At 43.0% G+C, this 20,678-nt stretch overlaps 1 protein-coding gene across 1 annotated transcript in view; it reads left to right on the forward strand.

Annotated features, from left to right (window-relative positions):
* The first annotated feature begins 10,068 nt into the window (after positions 1-10,068).
* LOC136875602 (hemolymph lipopolysaccharide-binding protein) overlaps positions 10,069-20,678 on the forward strand; it is a 38,319-nt gene continuing 27,709 nt past the window's right edge. The window contains exon 1 of the mRNA XM_067149144.2: positions 10,069-10,112. Within this exon, the coding sequence (XP_067005245.2) occupies positions 10,098-10,112 (15 nt within the window). The 5' untranslated portion in view covers positions 10,069-10,097. The remainder of the gene's footprint in view (positions 10,113-20,678) is intronic.

Genomic DNA, 20,678 nt, shown 5'->3' on the forward strand with positions numbered 1-20,678 from the left:
CAACAGTGATGGGTTGCCTCGAAGAACAAAATCCACATGCAGTATACCAATATTTTAACATGCTCACAAGAACTACTTTAAGTGTACATAATGATATCTAATCTTTACCCCATTACACATGCTGATAATTCATTAACACAGAATATTATTTCTACACATGCTCAGGAACATACTATGAAGATAAAATTAACACCATTACTCTAGGACTATTTGCATAAAATCAACACCTCCAAGGCATTAGTACCACAAAATAACTCATTCTAACATAGCTGACCCTTGCTACATAATTAGCTCAGACAAATTCAAATATTACATGCAATAAATTACCACATACAAATGTACATGACAACTAGCTATATTTGTTCATAGATGTGCTCATCCTTGTCCGCGTCGTTCCGTGGTTCAGCAATGCACCAATTTAGGCCGTCAGGTCAGCCCAACGATGCCAAGTTCACACCATCATCACGCTGGAAATACGACGGTCCTTAGAATCCTTCTCCATGATCAGCTTCTGATGTGCACTGTCCTGAAACAATACGATTTACGACACAGTTTTGCAGTTCGCGTCCCGCATAAGACGAAATACACGAAGCATAGAAAGAACAGACATCATCAATTAATATACAGCACAGACAAAAACACAATGAAATAATCCCTTTCACGATTCCGTCTACGTAATAGTTCAGTCCTGTAATCTATTCTCCACCAGAATCTGGCAGTTAATGTTAGCTACAAGTTCTAATTTAACTCGCGACTTTATTACTTATCAAATTTCACTCTGCTCGCACAACAAATTGCTCACTACTTCACACAGCTATTTACGTATCACTTCGTAAAATCAACCATTAATATCTTCCCTATAGGAAAATCCCTGCGGTTTAAGTTCGGTTTCTCCAGCTTTACAGTCATTACCTCTGCCTACAGAAATGCTCAATACACTGACTCCATGTTTTCCAAACAACGTTCATACAACGCGACCAACCCGTTCAGTTCAAGACATCAGAGTGAGCTCCTGATTAGCAAGTGGCGTCATCCGCTGTTTGCCTACTTCCTGGTATGCACATCAGGCCTTCCCCTTTACATTACATCATACTTCCTGTCTCTGGTTATCACATCTTTTAGCTTCGTAAGCAGCCAGGATATTTTAACTAAGCCTTATTTATATTTTATAATTCTTTCTTCTGGACTTCAATCTTCCTACGCAATGTTAATATTTCGGTACTACTGCTTTCATTCCACTTACTCATTTGCGCGCTGATCTGTAATTCGTCGGTTCATATTTTCCGCTGGTAAATACTTTTAGCTCCGTTTCACCTCGTTCTCAAGTCTCTATCTCTCTCTCTCTCTCTCTCTACCGAACGGGAAGTTCCAGTTACCTATATGATGCAACATCCACCAATCCTTTACACGTGTAGCTCTCGAGACATGATTCAGCTTGCCGGATTTCCACATACATCCTGCTTCGGTACCAAATACTCTTTTCCATATTTTTTTTCATAACACCTTATTTATATGCCAATGACATCGAAACCAATTGGATTCAATATATTTCACATTTCATTTTGCGTCTTAGAATTCACATCTCTTATTCAGTTTTTATTGTTATACTCTTCACAATCTCCCGATTTTATTTATTAGTCAAATCTTATATAATGTTTCATTGTGAGACGTGACCTTAATTTTTCGAAGGTTCGCATTTGAGGCACAAAATGTCTTTCGTTTTCTCGCATTTCACGGGCCTTCTCTTTTCTTTGCCGGTACCTACATTTATATTCCATGCTTCTGACTACATTTTAAATATTATGTAGGTTATGTTATTATTCATATTTGTTAGGTATGTTTAATTTTATTATTATATTCTTCACAATCTCCTGTTTTATTTAGTCAAACTTTATCTAACATTTTTTTAATTGTGAGATGTGGTGTGACGACTACGGTCCCCGGGCTAAGTGCGGCATTGGTGCCACTTACTTGTGCCAGGCTCCTTCTGTAATCCTTTCATTGCGACTTCCCTTCTTCAACTTTTTGTTTCGTCCCCGTTAGTATTAGAGCATGCGAGGCGTAAGGAGTCTTCCATTATCCTGCCGTTCACGTATCGTCCCTTTCCTTTTCCGATACATTCATTTGCCGAAGGTTCGAATTTGAGGACTGGAGAGGCTTTCATTGTCCTACCTTTCACGTTTCTTCCTTTTTTTGCCGATACCTTCATTTGTCGAAGGTTCGGATCTCTTTCTTTCTCCTTCAAGTTGTTTGATTATTCATCATCTTCATTAATAGGGGACAAACTTTTTTATTTTGCGTAGTCTTAGATTTCGCATCTCTGATTCAATTTCGGGCCTTCTTTAATCATTTTCAACTTGTTATTCTTTTTAAAACAGCAATCACCACCATCACCAAATATTTAAATATTGTAATATATTGTTTAACTGTAGGAATCATGCCGAAGAGATCAAATCCGGTCAGCTGAATCTCCTGCCCAATGCGAGGCTCACCTTGTCAGCCAGGCTTCGTGACAGGCTGAATTGCGGATATCTGAAAATGCCGGCCAACGCGAGGTTTGCCATGCCAATCAGGTCTCGAGACAGGTTGAATTGCAAGGATCTGAAACTCCCGGCCGGCGCGAGGTTCACCTTAATAGTCAAGCCTCGGGACAGGCTGAATAGCAGAGATCTGAAACTTCTAACCAGCGCCAGGCCCGCCTCATTATTGATGCTACAAAAGTCGTTGTTCACAGCGAATGTCTCAGACTCCAGACGAGCATCAAGCACAGCTCCTTGACAGAAGGGAGCACAGAGCTAACTCAGTGTGTCTATTTTAACGAGGGAAACTTCCAGGAATAGATCCAAAACTCTCCTAACACAACATACAAAGCATTTTCTAACTTGTGCCAGAATGATCTTTTTGCCAGGACGCTTCTATACTGTAAGGTATCTCACTACTACACTTGGAAGAAGTCTACACGACAATGTTCAAATGCCGTGTTCACGGAGCACCGGTGGATGACAACCCAAACATCAAGTACAGCGATGTATTGGGACGCGTGTACACCGTGCATTCCAATAACTTAAGAATGGTTTTGTCCGTGCTTGCTCTTTTATGAGGTGTGTGACCCCCAAGTATTTTAGAGACTTGAGAACCGTAGACAATGCAATATGCAACACATTCAGGGAGGCATGTGAAGCTATGGGTCTTCTAGAAAGCGATAATCACTGGGACGCCATCTTGGAAGAAGAGTTTTGATTCGGTTACCCTCCCACATACGCTACCTGTTTGCATTTCTGCTTGTTTCATGTGGCCTTCATAACCCTCGAAACCTCTGGGACAAATTCAAAGACCAAATGAAAGAAGGCATCCTCAACAGGTTCATAAATGAAGTTTCGGAAGTGGAAGCAAACTATATGATCTAAAACGAAGCACTTTTTGACACTGAACAGAGCGTTAAGGGAATATATGGGAAAGACCTCAGTAATTTTGGGTTACCAAGACCTCAAAAGAGAGAGCAACCGAAGACTGAGGTAGTAAGGAAATGAATGTCCTATAATACTATTCAACTGGAACAGCAAGTGCAAGACGTGCTACCTGAGCTTCTACCCGAACAGCAGGCTGTCTTCAACTCTGTTATTAGCAGAGTGCCGTTTACATACTACACATACCAGGAAGTACTGGAAAAACGTTTGTCATTAAGCTACTGTTGGCTACTACTACTAAAATGTTTTCATTCCTCTCCTGATGGGGGAGGCGGGCCTCCTAGACGGTGACGCCGTCTCTCAGGCCAGGAGATTTGTATCGGAGAAGGAGATGTGCGGAGAAGGTGAGCGGATTGGCGGCCGTGGCCTATACTAGGAAGTGTCCCGGCATTCAGTTGTGAGTGAGACAGTGGAGTGAGCGGGTGTGCTGAGTAGAGTGCTGAACATGGACGATTCACTAGTGCAGTACATGGCAACTATAGGAAGGTGGAATGGAGGAGTGAAATGTGAAAACGTGGTAGGAGGGATAAGAAAATGGGCAGCAAATGGGAGTATTGGTAACCTTGTTGGTAGCCGCAGTAATAGCAAACTTATTGGAAATAGGTGGAGTTGAGCTAAACCCGGGGCCTGGACCAGTTGGTGCAATCGGATGAGAAGAATTCGAAATGATTAAGGAACTGATCAAAGAAGCATGTCAGAACGAGCAAACAAGAGACCTAATTAGAGAACAAGCCAAGGAAATAAATAAGGAAATACAAGAGTTAAAACAGTGATGAATGAGATAAAAGAGAGAGTGGCTCATAACACGGAGGAGTAGAACGACTGAAGACCAAAGTTAGGGTTTTAGAGCAGGAACTGAGGCAAGTAAAGTGGTCTGAAAATAGGACTAACCAAGAGCTCAGGAGGAATAACCTTTTCATTTATGGTGTATCGGAAGGAGACAACGAAAGCAAGGTGGAAGTAGTATTGAAAATGGTAGAAGTAATACAAACTAAAACGAAGATAAACTTTAGTGAGGTGGACATAGACGATGCATATAGAGTGGGGAAAGTGAAGGGTAGGAGACGGATCAAGGTTAAGTTAATATCAACCCTGATGGCGGAAATAGTATTGAGGAATACCAGCAACTTAAAAGGTGAGAAAATTTGGGTGAGAAGGGACATGCACAATGGCGTCATCAAGGAACAAAACATTTTACGCAGGCACCTAGGTAAAGCAAGATTTCAAGGCCTAAAGGCCTACATTAAAGGGCAGCGTTTGATCGTTGGAGACGATCACTGATGGCGCACGTTGAGACCAGCTCAGCTACAGGAAATAGACGAAATACACCAACATCAGCAGAGTGTAACGTGTGAGGAAGGAGCAGAAGTGAGTAAGGTAACACTGACGGAAGTCAGTGATGACTTAGGTGGGAGCGATACGGCAGAAGGAAGAGGAGCGGATACAGGAGCCGAGCAGTCAGCACCGCAAGAGGGAGCGGAGGGCAATGCCCTGGAAGACATCTCTATCGAGCAACGCCCAGGAGTTAGCAAGGGGATTGAAGAAAGAAGACGAGAGACAATGGTAAAGGGTAAAAACCTAAGTCTAAAGTCCGGCATTCACCTTAGTACAGGAGAATGGAAAACAACGGAAGACCATTTTCAGGACAGCCGAAGGTGGAGACCAGCCCCTCTCCGTCTTCCGAATACAGAGGCGTAGAGCCACAGTACAGCTGCGGCCACCACTCCTCTGCTCGGTTGGTCGGTCAGAGTGCAGAGCCGTCGAACCATCCGAAGCCTACTCTGTAACCGCTGATCCTGTTGGCTCAAGTTAGAAAAGTTAACTACATTTCAGTAGCTGTAGCGTCATTGGGAATTGCGTCCACACCGTTACTTGGTGAAAGAACGGCACATTCTACCTTCAAACTCCCTTTGTATTTGACCAAAAACGAATTATTGTCTACGTGTGATATCACCAAAGACTCGGAGCGGGTGGCGCTGCTGCGTCAGTGTAAGTTCTTGGTATGGGATGAGTCCACCATGGTTCACAAGCGCGCTCTTGAGACACCTCACAGCACACTGCAAGATCTGAAGGGCAACAACCAGCGTAGTTCTGGTAGTTCTGTTACCGAAGACTTCAGGCAGACGTTGCGAATCATTTAGAAATGTACCACTACTGACGAGAACTACGCCTGCATGAGGATGTGTGTCCTGTGGAACCGTGTTGTTAAACTGTCTAACGAAGAGCATGGGGGTGCATCTGCACAACGAAATAGATTCAGGACAGTTTTTGGCGGATCTCCTTAAGATAGGCGAAGTGAAATTTTCTTCTGACGACCAGCAGAGAATCATGCTCCCTCCGGACTTTGGCACTCTGCCAATTCTACAGATAATCTTACTTCCTAAGTGTTACCTGTCAGCTGACTGGTTGTGAGATCGGGTAATACTTGCTCCAAAACATGAGTATGTGAACTCCATCGACAAAAAGATCCTGGATCTCCGAAAACCGTTAAAGTAGTTAGTCGGACATAAAGCATATAATATTATTAACAGAAGATCATGGAAATGTTACCCAGGGAAAGCACTGCTTTCTTCTTCATTGGTGCCATTATGGACGATGACCAGGCCATTAGTTATCCAATGGAATTTTTTAACTTGCTGGAAATATGTGGGGTTCCATCCAACAAATTCCATCTTAAAGTGGGCGCACCGGTCAATTTGCACAGTTTGGATGCACCCAGCCTGTGAAATAACACCAGACTGGTGGTCAGAGCCATCGCGCTCTATACTATCGAGGACATTATATTGACAGGCTGCGCCAAAGGTGAGCGTATTTCGATCCTGCGCATCCCACTAACACCGTCGGACTTGTCTTTCATCTTCAAGAGAATGCATTTCCCTGTGAGATCAACCTTAGCAATGTCAATAAACAAGTCGCAAGGTCAGACACTGAAGGTAGTAGAGAACCAGTGCTTCAGTCACGGCCAGTTTTACGTGGTGTGCTCTCAAGTGCCGAGTCGGCATAATATATATATATTTGTGTACCCGATGAGAAGGTTGTAAATATCGTCTATAAGAGGGTGCTTAAGACATACACGTACTTGCGGTCCACCTTAATTTAACCACTTTAATCTTTGCTCATGAAGCCTCAGTGGCTCAGGCGGCAGCGCGCCGGTCTCTCACCTCTGGGTTCCGTGGTTCAAATCCTGGTCAGTCCATGTGAGATTTGTGCTGGACAAAGCGGAGGTGGGATAGGTTTTTCTCCGGGTACTCCGGTTTTCCCTGTCATCTTTCATTCCAGCAAAGCTCCCCACTACCATTTCATTTCATCTATCAATCATTAATCATTGCCCCAAAGGAGTGCGACAGGCTTCGGCAGTCGGCACAATTCCTATCCTGCCGGGCTGAGTGGCTCAGACGGTTAAGGCGCTGGCCTTCTGACCCCAACTTGGCAGGTTCGATCCTGGCTCAGTCCGGTGGTATTTGAAGGTGCTCAAATACGTCAGCCTCGTGTCGGTAGATTTACTGGCACGTAAAAGAACTCCTGCGGGACTAAATTCCGGCACCTCGGCGTCTCCGAAAACCTTAAAAGAGTAGTTAGTGGGACGTAAAACAAAGAACATTATTATTATTTATTAATTCCTATCCTCGCCGCTAGATGGTTGCTTCATTCATTCATTCATTCATTCAATCATTCCATTCCATTCCATTCCTGACCCGGTCAATAGACTGGAAACAGGCGTGGATTTTCATGTTTTTATCCTTGCTCATAAATCCGTTAAAACAACGGATACTTTAGCTAGTCATACATAATTAAAAGTTGTTTGTGCTGAAATTTAACCTCTTAATTTTTAAACCTGTTAGAATTTCACCGTCCCACTTTCTCCTTCTAAAATCGTCCCACATTGAGCCTTCCTAAAATGTGGTCGTTAATGTCTAGGACAAAAATAAATATTTAAAAACCATAATTAAGAGATTAGGTGTAAATAATAATTAGGTATGTCATTTTTAAGGTAATAATAAATAAATGTAAATGTAATAAGAAAAGTATGCATGTATCAAAATAATATGAATTGCAATAAATGATTACTCTCTCCTCAGTTAGAGGCGATCCGTAACTAAGGGACGGGAGTATTCTATTTCATTCTATTATTCTAAAACTGTTTTAATCACCATAATATGGTCATTTTATGGTAACATTATTCATGTTAATATGATTCACCTTTCAACATCTGATATAACAAAGATAAATGAAATTGGCGTTCCGTAAAGCGGTAATCTGAAGAGAAAAATTGAGGATTGCTATTTTTCGTCAACGTTAAAAGAAAGGCTCATTTGATAAACGCACCTAATGATAAATGAGGAATATGCCGTTCTAGGCCTACACGTTCGAGAACTGTATAAAAGCGTAAGTACTGTAATAAGAATGCTTCTTCTTGATGAAATGCCGCCAATCTTCACTGGTTTCCACGATTTTAATAGTAAATCAATTAAATACATAAATAAAATAAAAATAATGAAAATAAAAACTATTATTATTATTATTATTATTATTATTATTATTATTATTATTTCGCATGGCTATTGCTAGCTTGGTGCAGCCCTTGTAAGGCAAACCCTCCCACAAGGGTAGAAGTTAGATGCCATGTACGGGAAACTGCGTGTTATTGTAGTGGAGGACAGTGTTGTGCGTGGTGTATGGGTGTATTAAAATCCCCGACCCGGCTGGGAATTGAACCCGCGGTCTTATGAACAGAAGGCGACCATTCAGTCAAGGAGCCAGACATTTTAATAACATCAAAAATCTACGAAAGCCCCAAGACCATGTGATTCACTAACTAAGCCCTAAGAAGCCAACAGCGTAAATGTTACTGAATAAAAAGAATTTAATCGCAAGTTGACATAACATCGTCCACAAAGGAAACTGAAATTGAGATAATTTCGTCATTAATTGACTACAAATACAGACAGTTGCAACATCAAACACGGACGCGTTCTATAAAATAAAACTTTGCAGAGAAAAATTATATGGCTCTTAACGATATGTCAATAAAGTAATGGCCTACAGAGTGCAGATGCATTCTTTACAGGAGGAGAAAATCTTCGAAATTCAATGGGTCCCGAAAAAGAATAAGATAAAAGTTGTCTTCTAAAGAAATAGTTTTGGGCTCACACTCGAACTCTCCCCATTAGAATTAAGTGTCAAAATAAGGTAAGAGTATTGCGTAAATGCCGTTGCAGAGAGAAAGAGTTACGAAATGATATGAAGAGAGGTCGGTCTCGAAGTATAGGAGTAGCGAATCCGTTTATCACCGGGTTCGATTACCAGCCTGGTCAGGATTCTCTTCTTAATCCATTTACCTTCCATGGTTGTTTTTTTCCTCAGCGAGGGATCCCACCACTACCGCCTCAACTGCAGCGTTCTAGAACGTGAGACTTTGAATTGGGGAATACAACTGGAGAGGAATACCATTACCTCGCCCAGGCGGCCTCACCAGCTATGCTGAACAGGGGCCTTGTGGGGGTATGGGAAGATCAGAAGGGATAGACAAACAACAGGAAATGAAGCAGCCATGGCCTGACGTTAGAAGTAGGAAAGCCGGGCTCAGTGGCTCAGACGGTTAAGGCGCTGATCTTCTGACCCCAACTTGGCAGGTTCGATCCTGGCTCAGTCCGGTGGTATTTGAAGGTGTTCAAATACGTCAGCCCCGTCTCGGTAGATTTACTGGCACGTAAAAGAACTCCTGCGGGACTAAATTCCGGCACCTCGGCGTCTGCGAAAACCGTAAAAGAGTAGTTAGTGGGACGTAAAGCAAATAACATTATTATTCTAAGTAGGAAACCACGGAAAACCACTTCGAGGATAGCTGAGGTGGGAATCGAACTTCCCTCTACCCAGTTGACCTTCCGAGGCTGAATAGACCCCGTTCCAGCCCTCGTACCAATTTTCAAATTTCGTAGCAGAGTCCGGAATCCAACCCGAGCTTCCTGGGGTGGCATTTAATCACAGTTTGTGTTTTGTTTTCTGTTTTAAAGGGCCTGACATTTAGGTCATCGGCGGACCAGGACTATTTACCTGTATAATTCAAGGTCCAGTCAGCCTACGCGAGAACACGTGAGGAGTGATCTGACGGTGAGATACGACCCTGGTCCAGAAAGCCAAGATTAATGGCCGAGTGAATTCATCGCGCTCGCGTATTACCTCGTAAATTGCAGGCTTTTGGGGCGGGCAGCAGTCGCTCTGTATGTCAAGGTCTGTGACACCGCGTGGGGTGGGAGGAATCATTAAGATAAATCGACTTCGTCTCATTTATGTGCAACAAGTGAATACAAATTATGCATTTTAATTACACAGCTGATGTTCTCTCTTTGTTTTATACAATTATTTCCTAATCTTTACCGTCATTGTCATTGAAAATGTACGTAAAATCGTACAATCCCTAAGGCAAAGAAGATATTTTAAACTGTTGTCGCTTCGTAACTTCGTTATCATACATGCTTAATTACTGCTGTCATATAAGCAAGTCAAGGAGGTTATCTGTTGCTGAAGTGTATCTGTTACTTGCGAAGTGTCCGCGGAATCCCCAATGTTATTGCCCGTCCTATATAATCCTGATGACCGTGATGCGGTTCAGCTTGACACGGACGTGCCATGGAGATTTACTGGGTGAGTGCCTATCTCTTATCTAGATGTACTTTGGCGTTGTTCCAATTGACAATCCTTGGTTCTTCAACAGTCATGAGTAAGGCTCGTAACCTTATGCAATTACATATTCCATTCCTTTACTTGTACACAACTGAAAATGTAAAATGTCGATGAATTGTGGTTCCGAGTTGGTTATACCTTTGTTTATTTTCTTTCTTTCTTTCTTTCTTTCTTTCTTTCTTTCTTTCTTTCTTTCTTTCTTAGTCCGTTTACCCTCCAGGGTCGGTTTTTCCCTCGGACGCAGCGAGGGATCCCACCTCTACCACCTCAAGGGCAGTGTCCAGGAGCGTGAGACTTTGGGTCGGGGAATGAAACTGGGGAGGGGGACCAGCACCTCGGCCAGGCGACCTCACCTGCTGTGCTGAACAGGGGCCTTGGTGGGGGATGCAAAGATTTGAACGGATAGGCGAGGAAGAGGGAAGGAAGCGGTCGTGGCCTTAAGTTACGTACCATCCCGGCATTTGTCTGGAGGAGAAGTGGAAAACGACGTAAAACCACTTCGAGGATAGCTGAGAAGGGAATCGAACTCCCCTCTACTCAGTTGACCTCCCGAGTCTGAGTGGACCCCGTTGCAGCTCTCGTAGCACTTTTCAAATTTCATGGCAGAGTCCGGAATCGAACCCGGGCCTCCGGGGGGTGGCAGCTAATCACACTAACCACTACACCACAGAGGCGGACAACCTTTGTTTCATTTTACAGATTTTTACATATTCTTAGTAATATTTTTACGTAATATGTAAATGTACGTATCTAGGAAATTATTCAAAAAAATAAAAATTGTGTCAGTTCATTAAATTTTTAGACTATAGTAAACTAAATGGTGAATTTCCTCTCAAACAGAATATATTTCAATTGCTAAAGTTGGCTTTAAAATTCCTTTAAAATTGGAATGTCTAACCCTTTTTCTGTGAAATGCAAGGTCTGAGTGACTCAACTACGTACAACAGTACTAGGCCTAATCATTTATCAGAATCTGGGCTGGCTAGGTGCCTTTCATTGTTCAGAGTGAACAACAAACTCCGTGCAGTCTTGAAACGGAATCTTACGTTATACAAGCTCTCTATCTATTTGCAAGAACAGATATTGTGTCATATACTCCGCGATTTACCGAGAGTATAAATAACTGTTTAATTTTTTATTTTACTTTTAAAGTTGTTTTACGTCGCATGGACACAGATAGGTCTTATGGCGACGAGTTTAAAGTATATTGATTATGCCTTTAATTTGATTATTTAATAAACTAACCAAACTAACCTCATGGCACTACAGCCCTGAAGGGCCGTGGCCTACCAAGCGACCGTTGCTGAGCCCGAAGGCCTGCAGATTACGAGCTGTCGTATGTGGTCAGCACGACGGAAGTGCAATAATACTAGTACATATTTTATAAATATCACATATTTAATCATTTGCTACTTTTTTATGTACTTATTTCTCACTTTGATATTACAAAAAGACCGAGCTCGATAGCTGCAGTCGCTTAAGTGCGGCCAGTATCCAGTATTCGGGAGATAGTGGGTTCGAACCCCACTGTCGGCAGCCCTGAAGATGATTTTCCGTGATTTCCCATTTTCACACCAGGCTGTACCTTAATTAAGGCCACGGCTGCTTCCTTCCTACTCCTAGCCCTTTCCTGTCCCATCGTCACCATAAGACCTATCTGTGTCGGTGCGACGTAAAGCAACATGTAAAATATTACAAAAAAATTCGGGCCCTAGGCATGAGTTAAATTATCACGAATATTCCAACATAAGATTTTACTACATGACATGTCCTTATGTCATTTGATGCTTACTTAGTTATAGGACCACTTAGTTACACCTAAAAGAAACAAGATTATATTTAAATGGTAAGTAAGCCCATGCACTCGATAATGTAAAACACCAGACGGGCCTGCACCAAAACGTTGTTGCTATTTCTTGATGGATGCAGTATTTCTGCATCTGCCTCTTGTCACAGTCCAAAGCAAAATGTAGCTTCGGCGGAAGTCTCAGTCTCGTTTAAGGCTGATTTATTTATTTATTTATTTATTTATTTATTTATTTATTTATTTATTTATTTATTTATTTATTTATTTATTTATTTATTTATTCACTAGCAGCAGTACCAGTCGTTGACGGGACAATCTCTTAACATGTCACTGAGCGAGTTGGCTGTGCGGTTAGAGACCCGCAGCTGTGAGCTTGCATTCGGGAGATAGTGGGTTCGAACCCCACTGTCGGCAGCCCTGAAGATGGTTTTCCGTGGTTTCCCACTTTCACACAAGACATATTCTGAAGCTTTACCTTGATTAAGGCACGCCCGCTTCCTTTCCACCCCTAGCCCTTTCCTATCCCATCGTGGCCATAAGACCTATCTGTGTCGGTGCGACGTAAAGCAGATTGTAAAGAAAAAACTTAGCATGTGCATGATGACATTTTGTTCTTCCCTCAAGTTGCTGCACAGATTCTGAGGAACATTTGTAAGCATGCCTCTCCCTGTCAGCGGCTTGTTGTGACGTACTCGCTTCCTTGCTCTCTTTGGCCATTTACAGTTTCATATTTTGTTCAATATTGCTGATCTTGATTTGATATAATCCTTCCCGTACAAAAGAGCGCCTAGAATCGGGTTTCCCATTTTTACACCAGGCAAATGCTAGCGCCGTACTTTAATTATGGCCACGGCCACTTCCTTTCCTTGCATAGCCCTTTCCTACTCCATCGTCGCCATTAGGCTTTTCTATGTCGGTGTGACGTAAAGTAAAAAAAAAAAAACAAGGCTTGTTGTAATCATTTTAACTTTGCTGTGGATAAAACAACACAATCAGCCAAAAAATCTATGCTAAGATAAAAGCACGTGCATTTTGATAATAAATATTTTCATGTGTTCATTTTAGTCGCACCTCAGATAGGCTTCCTCCGATATCCCAGGTGTTTTACAATTTTACAATATTGTATTAAAGCCGTTGTTTTGGATTTCTGTTTGTGTGATATTGGACAAAATAATAGGGTGATAAACTGAAGCCTCCCCATCGTCACGAGACAGACAACAGACTCCAGTGAACTGTTAGAAAGCCATGTCTCGCAGATTTGACTCTTATCCCCACGTTCTCTGTTTTTATACTGCAGGAAATATCAGATATTGTCGCCCATATCAGTGCTGCGGAGATGATTTTCAGAGTTCCTTCTGCAGGGCATTTGAATATGTAACATAATATTATTATGATAGGATCGTTGGTGAAGTTCTTCCTTTTTGGAGACGTGTCTCGTTCCGTGGAGTGTAGAGTGTAACTTATACTTTCATACAGACTATAATGTCGTCAAGAACACTGGTTCTAGCGACCGAATGGTTCACGAGCTAGCATCATGTATAGTAGATTACTCATGTTCGATCCAACGGAGGGTAATTTTTATCAAGAAATCCTAAGCTCGCTATATCGACAATTAAACGAGAAACACCACACACGTACACTGTACGCTGCAGTATCTAGCTCAGGGCCTCTCAGGGTGCATGCACTGTGCACGGTGCAAAAGACGACTTCGCTTGGTTGCCCAGAGTGCAGACTCCCACTCCTCGATTTAGAGCAATAGCGCTGTCTCTCTCTTTCCCCACGCCTGTCTCGCTCGCTCCGCCTGTCTCCCTCTACCTCACTTGCTCCGTAGCGCTCCAAATCCGAGCCCAGTTGTGCCGAGTTGAGCCGAGCTTAGCCGAGTAGCCCAGAGACGAAGCGTTGGTCTGAGCCAAGGCGAATGGGACCGATGCACTGTGCACAGGAACTCTGCACCTCAATTTGCACGCGTGAGATTTTGGGCGTTTGAGAGGCCCTGATCTAGCTGGAAAAATTAAAGCCATACAACATATAGCATCAGATATCGGATTACAGATCTTCTCAAGTGGTGTTTTAGATAACCTGACTCTGCTGTCATCTAGAGGTTTCGGTTTCTAAGGTTGAAGAGTTTTTTTCGGGATCTGAGTACGCCACAAGACGTTTATAACACGCCAACAACTATAACAGAAATGATGAGGTACTTCCTTGTCCTTCAAAGTCGACTACATCGATCGAACACGCAGTTTTGGAATACTGTGTCTAACATTCTATCCTTGATCAACTGAGACAGCAATTATTATTATTAGTCTACCATGATCTGTATCAATGAGACGCATTTTATTCATTCTGTCTAAGTATACATCTATTCTATCACTTTTAAATCTTTTCAGCTTACAGCCCGAAGTCTTCTGAGAGTAAACATGGTTGATCTGGTGTCTTGTTTCCATCTAGAAGATTGTTCATGAAGTATGAACGTTTGATATAGCCGACTTCATCTATGTTCAGACAAAGCTCGTTGCTGGGATCATCCGCGACATGATAGCCGCTGGTTAAAATTTATCTCCATTTTTGGGCGGCTAGCGCCTTTCGCTGTGGACATTTGAACTCTTCGAATTTAGTGTGGGATGATGTCGTGTGGACAAGACATGTTCATGCGTGAGTCGACGAGAGAAGCAGGATATTAATGGATAGAAATGAGCACATTTAAATGTGTGTACCGTAGGGCTGCCAATGCAACAATTTCAAGTATTATATTAATTACTGTAAGCTATCTATCAAATGAATGAATATTATTTTCCATTAAATGAGTGGGAAGTGCCGTGAGTAAACTAGCATAACTAGTACGCGAACTTTTTCTTGAGCCCTAGTTCCCATTATGCACTATGGAATTCAGGGCTCAAGAAAAGGTTCGCGTACTATACTCCGCACGGCCTTACTTCTAAATTGAAGTTTCGCAAAACAAATGAGCATCGCCTTTGCTCCGTTGCCAGCGCGCTACGCCCGCGAGAACAGCTGATGCAATACGACTGCGGTAAACAGCCCTTGTAAAATGTAATACCGTACTCAGAAAAACTAATGAATATGGATTGAAAACAAATTCACAAAAACTACACTTACTAACAACATCTGACACTAATAAGAGAATATATTATTAAGAATAAAAGAGAATGAGGAAATAAAACATCACTCACCGCTAATGGCTGGCACAGGAACGAGGTTATGGCCTACAAAGGGAGCACTACACTGATCTCAGTCACTAGAACCCTCCAACAATATGAAAAACACACTAATTACTGAAGGAAAATGCAAAAGATCGCGAAGCGTACCAAATGCCATACACGCTGAGTGAGATAGGTTAACCACGTGGCGAATGTAAATATTAGAATTGGCAACTGGGTTTCGAGATCGTGCTCTGCCGATATAAATCGATATGAATGGCAGATTGGGATTGGTTGGATGCCTATGCTTCAGCGCATAATCACCAGACGGAGCCAAAATCTGCCAAAACGTCAATTTAAAAGTAGAGCCGTGCGGAGTATAATCTTGCCCGAGCTTTAGCAGTCTTTAGATTCTTACTTTATTTTGACACTTGTAAATAGCGACCAAAACAGCCTGTCTCAGTGCATTCGTATTGTTAGTTAATTAGACAATACAAAATTACCATGTGGAGAGGACGCAGCAGCAATGTTCGTTTCCATTGCAAGTTTGTCATCCTCAAGTACGGATGTAAATTGCTCAAAAGTACAAGAACATCCCCAATACTAGACAGGGAAATGACCTCATCACATTATTTTAATTGTGAATTTAATTCAATTCACCAATCAAAATATTTATTTTGCAAACAGGGTAATGTCCTATGGAGAAAAAATCACAATTACAAAAGACGTAATTACATTTAACTAAACGGAAATCACATATATATTTACATGAACAATGACGTAAAATCTGAAATTACGCACACTATTGCCTCCTGCCAAGCACTTACAGTACTTTCTCCTTCTGTGTCCTGATATTACCTTTGAACGGATGTACTTTACATCTTTTGAGAAAAGCTGTAGACCGAGCTCGATAGCTGCAGTCGCTTAAGTGCGGCCAGTATCCAGTATTCGGGAGATAGTAGGTTCGAACCCTACTGTCGGCAGCCCTGAAGATGGTTTTCCGTGGTTTCCCATTTTCACATCAGGCAAATGCTGGGGCTGTATTTTAATTAAGACCACGGCCGCTTCCTTCCCGCTCTTAGCCCTTTTCTGTCACATCGTCGCCACAAGACCTATCTGTGTCGGTGCGACGTAAAGCAACTAACAAAAAAACAAAAAAAAAAGCTGAAGATGACATTTAGTATATGTTTCATTCTATTCCCCCCCCCCCCTCAATACAATGAGATATTTGCGTGTATTATATGTAGGCAACATAATGAAATATTTGCGCATGTGACGTTGGGGTATCCAAAATGAAAAATCACTATGTAGTCGACTTTTTAACTGTTTTCATGGTAAAAGCTTACTTCTCTCAGATATTATTATTCTTTTTAGAATTAAGTTATTTCAGGGTGGAAGGACATTCCACAGATCAGGTGAAATGCACAAACACAAACATAAATACAAATCGTAGATTAATGTTTCAGCCAGACAAATGACGAGCACAGCTGTTCAATTTTTAGCTTACACAACTCAGAATGAGAGCAAGACATTTAAAAGTGACGTTTTATTGGCTAAGTCAAGCGACTGTCGATTGCTAATACAGAGTAGTATAGGAACGCAAAGATACAATATTACCACTATATCGTACTATGAAATAGCACATATTATCGGTCGGGCAAACGCTAAAGGCAATGGCTGCACTTGAGAAAATATGGGCATATTACCGAAAAAAATCTATGTAGAAAATAAATCAAATATGTATTTCCCGTAGCAGCGCACACTAAGAATGTACCATGTATGAGGTCGATGGTCTGGGTGTAAGAATACAGGGTGCCTGAAAATAAGTTGCGGAAAATGTACGGACATAATAAACCCACTAATATAAGAGAGAATTCGTCATCCATTTTTTCCTAAACTGTTTAGTTAATCGCCAGGGGTAACTGGTTCATATCTCTTATGTCCTACGACGTAGTGCACTGAATTCGCAATACAACGTTAGCGGTGAAGAGTGTTAATACACTGACTGACAGAGCAAATGCAACACCAAGAAGGAGTGGTCAGAACTTTATGCCAATTGCAGGGTAGACTGACGTCACTGAGGTATGCTCATGATGTGAAATGCGCCGCTGTGCTGCGCACGTAGCGAACGATAAATGGGACACGGCGTTGGCGAATGGCCCACTTCGTACCGTGATTTCTCAGCCGACAGTCATTGTAGAACGTGTTGTCGTGTGCCACAGGACACGTGTATAGCTAAGAATGCCAGGCCGCCGTCAACGGAGGCATTTCCAGCAGACAGACGACTTTACGAGGGGTATGGTGATCGGGCTGAGAAGGGCAGGTTGGTCGCTTCGTCAAATCGCAGCCGATACCCATAGGGATGTGTCCACGGTGCAGCGCCTGTGGCGAAGATGGTTGGCGCAGGGACATGTGGCACGTGCGAGGGGTCCAGGTGCAGCCCGAGTGACGTCAGCACGCGAGGATCGGTGCATCCGCCGCCAAGCGGTGGCAGCCCCGCACGCCACGTCAACCGCCATTCTTCAGCATGTGCAAGACACCCTGGCTGTTCCAATATCGACCAGAACAATTTCCCGTCGATTGGTTGAAGGAGGCCTGCACTCCCGGCGTCTGCTCAGAAGACTACCATTGACTCCACAGCATAGACGTGCACGCCTGGCATGGTGCCGGGCTAGAGCGACTTGGATGAGGGAATAGCGGAATGGCGGAACGTCGTGTTCTCCGATGAGTCACGCTTCTGTTCTGTCAGTGATAGTCACCGCAGACGAGTGTGGCGTCGGCGTGGAGAAAGGTCAAATCCGGCAGTAACTGTGGAGCGCCCCACCGCTAGACAACGCGGCATCATGGTTTGGGGCGCTATTGCGTATGATTCCACGTCACCTCTAGTGCGTATTCAAGGCACGTTAAATGCCCACCGCTACGTGCAGCATGTGCTGCGGCCGGTGGCACTCCCGTACCTTCAGGGGCTGCCCAATGCTCTGTTTCAGCAGGATAATGCCCGCCCACACACTGCTCGCATCTCCCAACAGGCTCTACGAGGTGTACAGATGCTTCCGTGGCCAGCGTACTCTCCGGATCTCTCACCAATCGAACACGTGTGGGATCTCATTGGACGCCGTTTGCAAACTCTGCCCCAGCCTCGTACGGACGACCAACTGTGGCAAATGGTTGACAGAGAATGGAGAACCATCCCTCAGGACACCATCCGCACTCTTATTGACTCTGTACCTCGACGTGTTTCTGCGTGCATCGCCGCTCGCGGTGGTCCTACATCCTACTGAGTCGATGCCGTGCGCATTGTGTAACCCGCATATCGGTTTGAAATAAACATCAATTATTCGTCCGTGCCGTCTCTGTTTTTTCCCCAACTTTCATCCCTTTCGAACCACTCCTCCTTGGTGTTGCATTGTCACTGTCAGTCAGTGTATTAGCATTCGAAATTCCCAAGGAATATGCATGGGGTACGGAGAAATGATCATAATCCTTACTAGCGAACGGTGTACTGACATGAGCGCCCGACTGAGGAAAGCACGGTATCTGCGTTTTACATGTGCTGTGCAGTTGGCACGCAATACAGTAGTATGCATTGCGTGACTCACGACAGGTAGGAGAAGGAAGTGGACAAGCGCGGCATCGGGAAAGCATCATTACCTGTAAGTTTTCGCGTTTGTGCCCTGCGCCGCGTGAAACACACTATAAAAATGAAATATTAATGCTCACGGTACGTACGATACACAAACAATGAACATAAATAAATTATCACTCAACATATCTCCTCAATGGCCTAAGGGCTCTATAGTCGAGCAGCAAAGGCCCGGCCTATTTCGTCAAGAAATCTAAATAACATATAGAAGATGTTCTGATTAACACATATCAAAACACAATAATAAGGCATGGATCTACTTTTAATTTAATTTTATTAGCCTATACTCTAGAATGTAGCCTACTGTCAGTATTCTACTGATGGGACGTCCTTGCATGGTTTATTTGTATTACGTTACTTATGTTACGTGGGTATGTCATTTCAGTAATATTATTTTGTAGTGTGGCGCAATTTGACACGCACGAATGTACTGTGTTTACCGATATGCTTCATGAAACAATGCACTGTCGTCACCCCAAACCAGGAGGAGTTTTGCTACTAGATTTTCGGTTTTCTACGTCAGTCGGTTCAGGATACCCTAGCGCATGGATCACAATAAAGACGCTACATTATTCGGGCATGATGATCAGATGTTGCTCTGTGATACGCCGCCGTTACTAGCAAGGTTGCATGTGAGCGAACAATACGTCAGTATACTAGTGATGGGACATTCGAATCATTTTACTGAATCGATTCATTTGATCCCGTTCACGTTACTGAATCGATACAGTGATCCGATTCACGGCACATTAGAGTCACCGCTCCTACTGCATCTGTGTATAATAGCATGTACTGGTAAGACAGCAGCAACAGCATTCAGTCATCGGGTCTTCATACTATGAACTCCTTTCTTAGGAAAAAATGCTAGTCACTCTAATACTTCGAAGGTTTCCGGATACGCAGGATGGGAAAGGTCTGGGATTAAGAAGGTAGCTTTTATTCTTTTCTTTGCTATTTGCTTTACGTCGCACCGACACAGATAGGTCTTATGGCGACGATGGGAAAGGAAAGGCCTAGGAGATGGAAGGAAGCGGCCGTGGCCTTAATTAAGGTACAGCCCCAGCATTTGCCTGGTGTGAAAATGGGAAACTACGGAAAACCACCTTCAGGGCTGCCAACAGTGGGGTTCGAACCCACTATCTCCCGGATGCGAGCTCACAGCTGCGCGCTCCTAACCGCACGGCCAACTCGCCCGGTAGGAAGGTACCAGCCATGGCCTTAATTAAGGTACAGTCCCAACATGTCTTGGTGTGAAAATGGGGAAACTATGGAAAACCAACTTAACGGCTGCCGACGGTGGGATTCGAACGCACCATCCCCAGAATGCAAGCGCATAGCTACGCGATACAAACCGCGCGTCCAACTCGCTCAGACATTTTTGAAAATATGTATTTTTCTATCAGCAGAGGATTTTTTAAATCGTCATATTTTGTATAGGCTACCCGAGATGTACAGAAGACCACTGGTTTTCTGATTCAACATACTGTTGGTTAAGTTAATGCGTCAGTCGGCTTACTACTGTCCACATATGATTGACGTCTTGTGCAACGATGTGACATATAAAGTGAGAGAATACTGAGCCGTTCTTCCCAATATAAAACAGGTACTTTTGAGTGGTCATAGTGCAGGCTAGAGTAGAGTTTAATTGTCAAATGTCAACTAAGTTATAATACTAAGATTCATTAAATTAACAAATAGTATAACCTAATAGCCTACCTACTTACTAGCTACTTTAGAATTATGTTTTGACTACCTTTTTAACACTGCAAATAAATCCATATATTATTTAAATCTCCCTGTAAGAAGAGGGCAGTGAATGCAAGGGCGTATTATTTTCAAATAAGCTGAGCTCGAGAGTCCATTATAGCATACGATTCTTTCAGAGTACCATTGCTCTGTATGTACTGCTTCGGTGGAAGTTC

Source organism: Anabrus simplex, chromosome 1 (assembly GCF_040414725.1).
Source record: "Anabrus simplex isolate iqAnaSimp1 chromosome 1, ASM4041472v1, whole genome shotgun sequence".
NCBI lineage: Eukaryota > Metazoa > Arthropoda > Insecta > Orthoptera > Tettigoniidae > Anabrus > Anabrus simplex.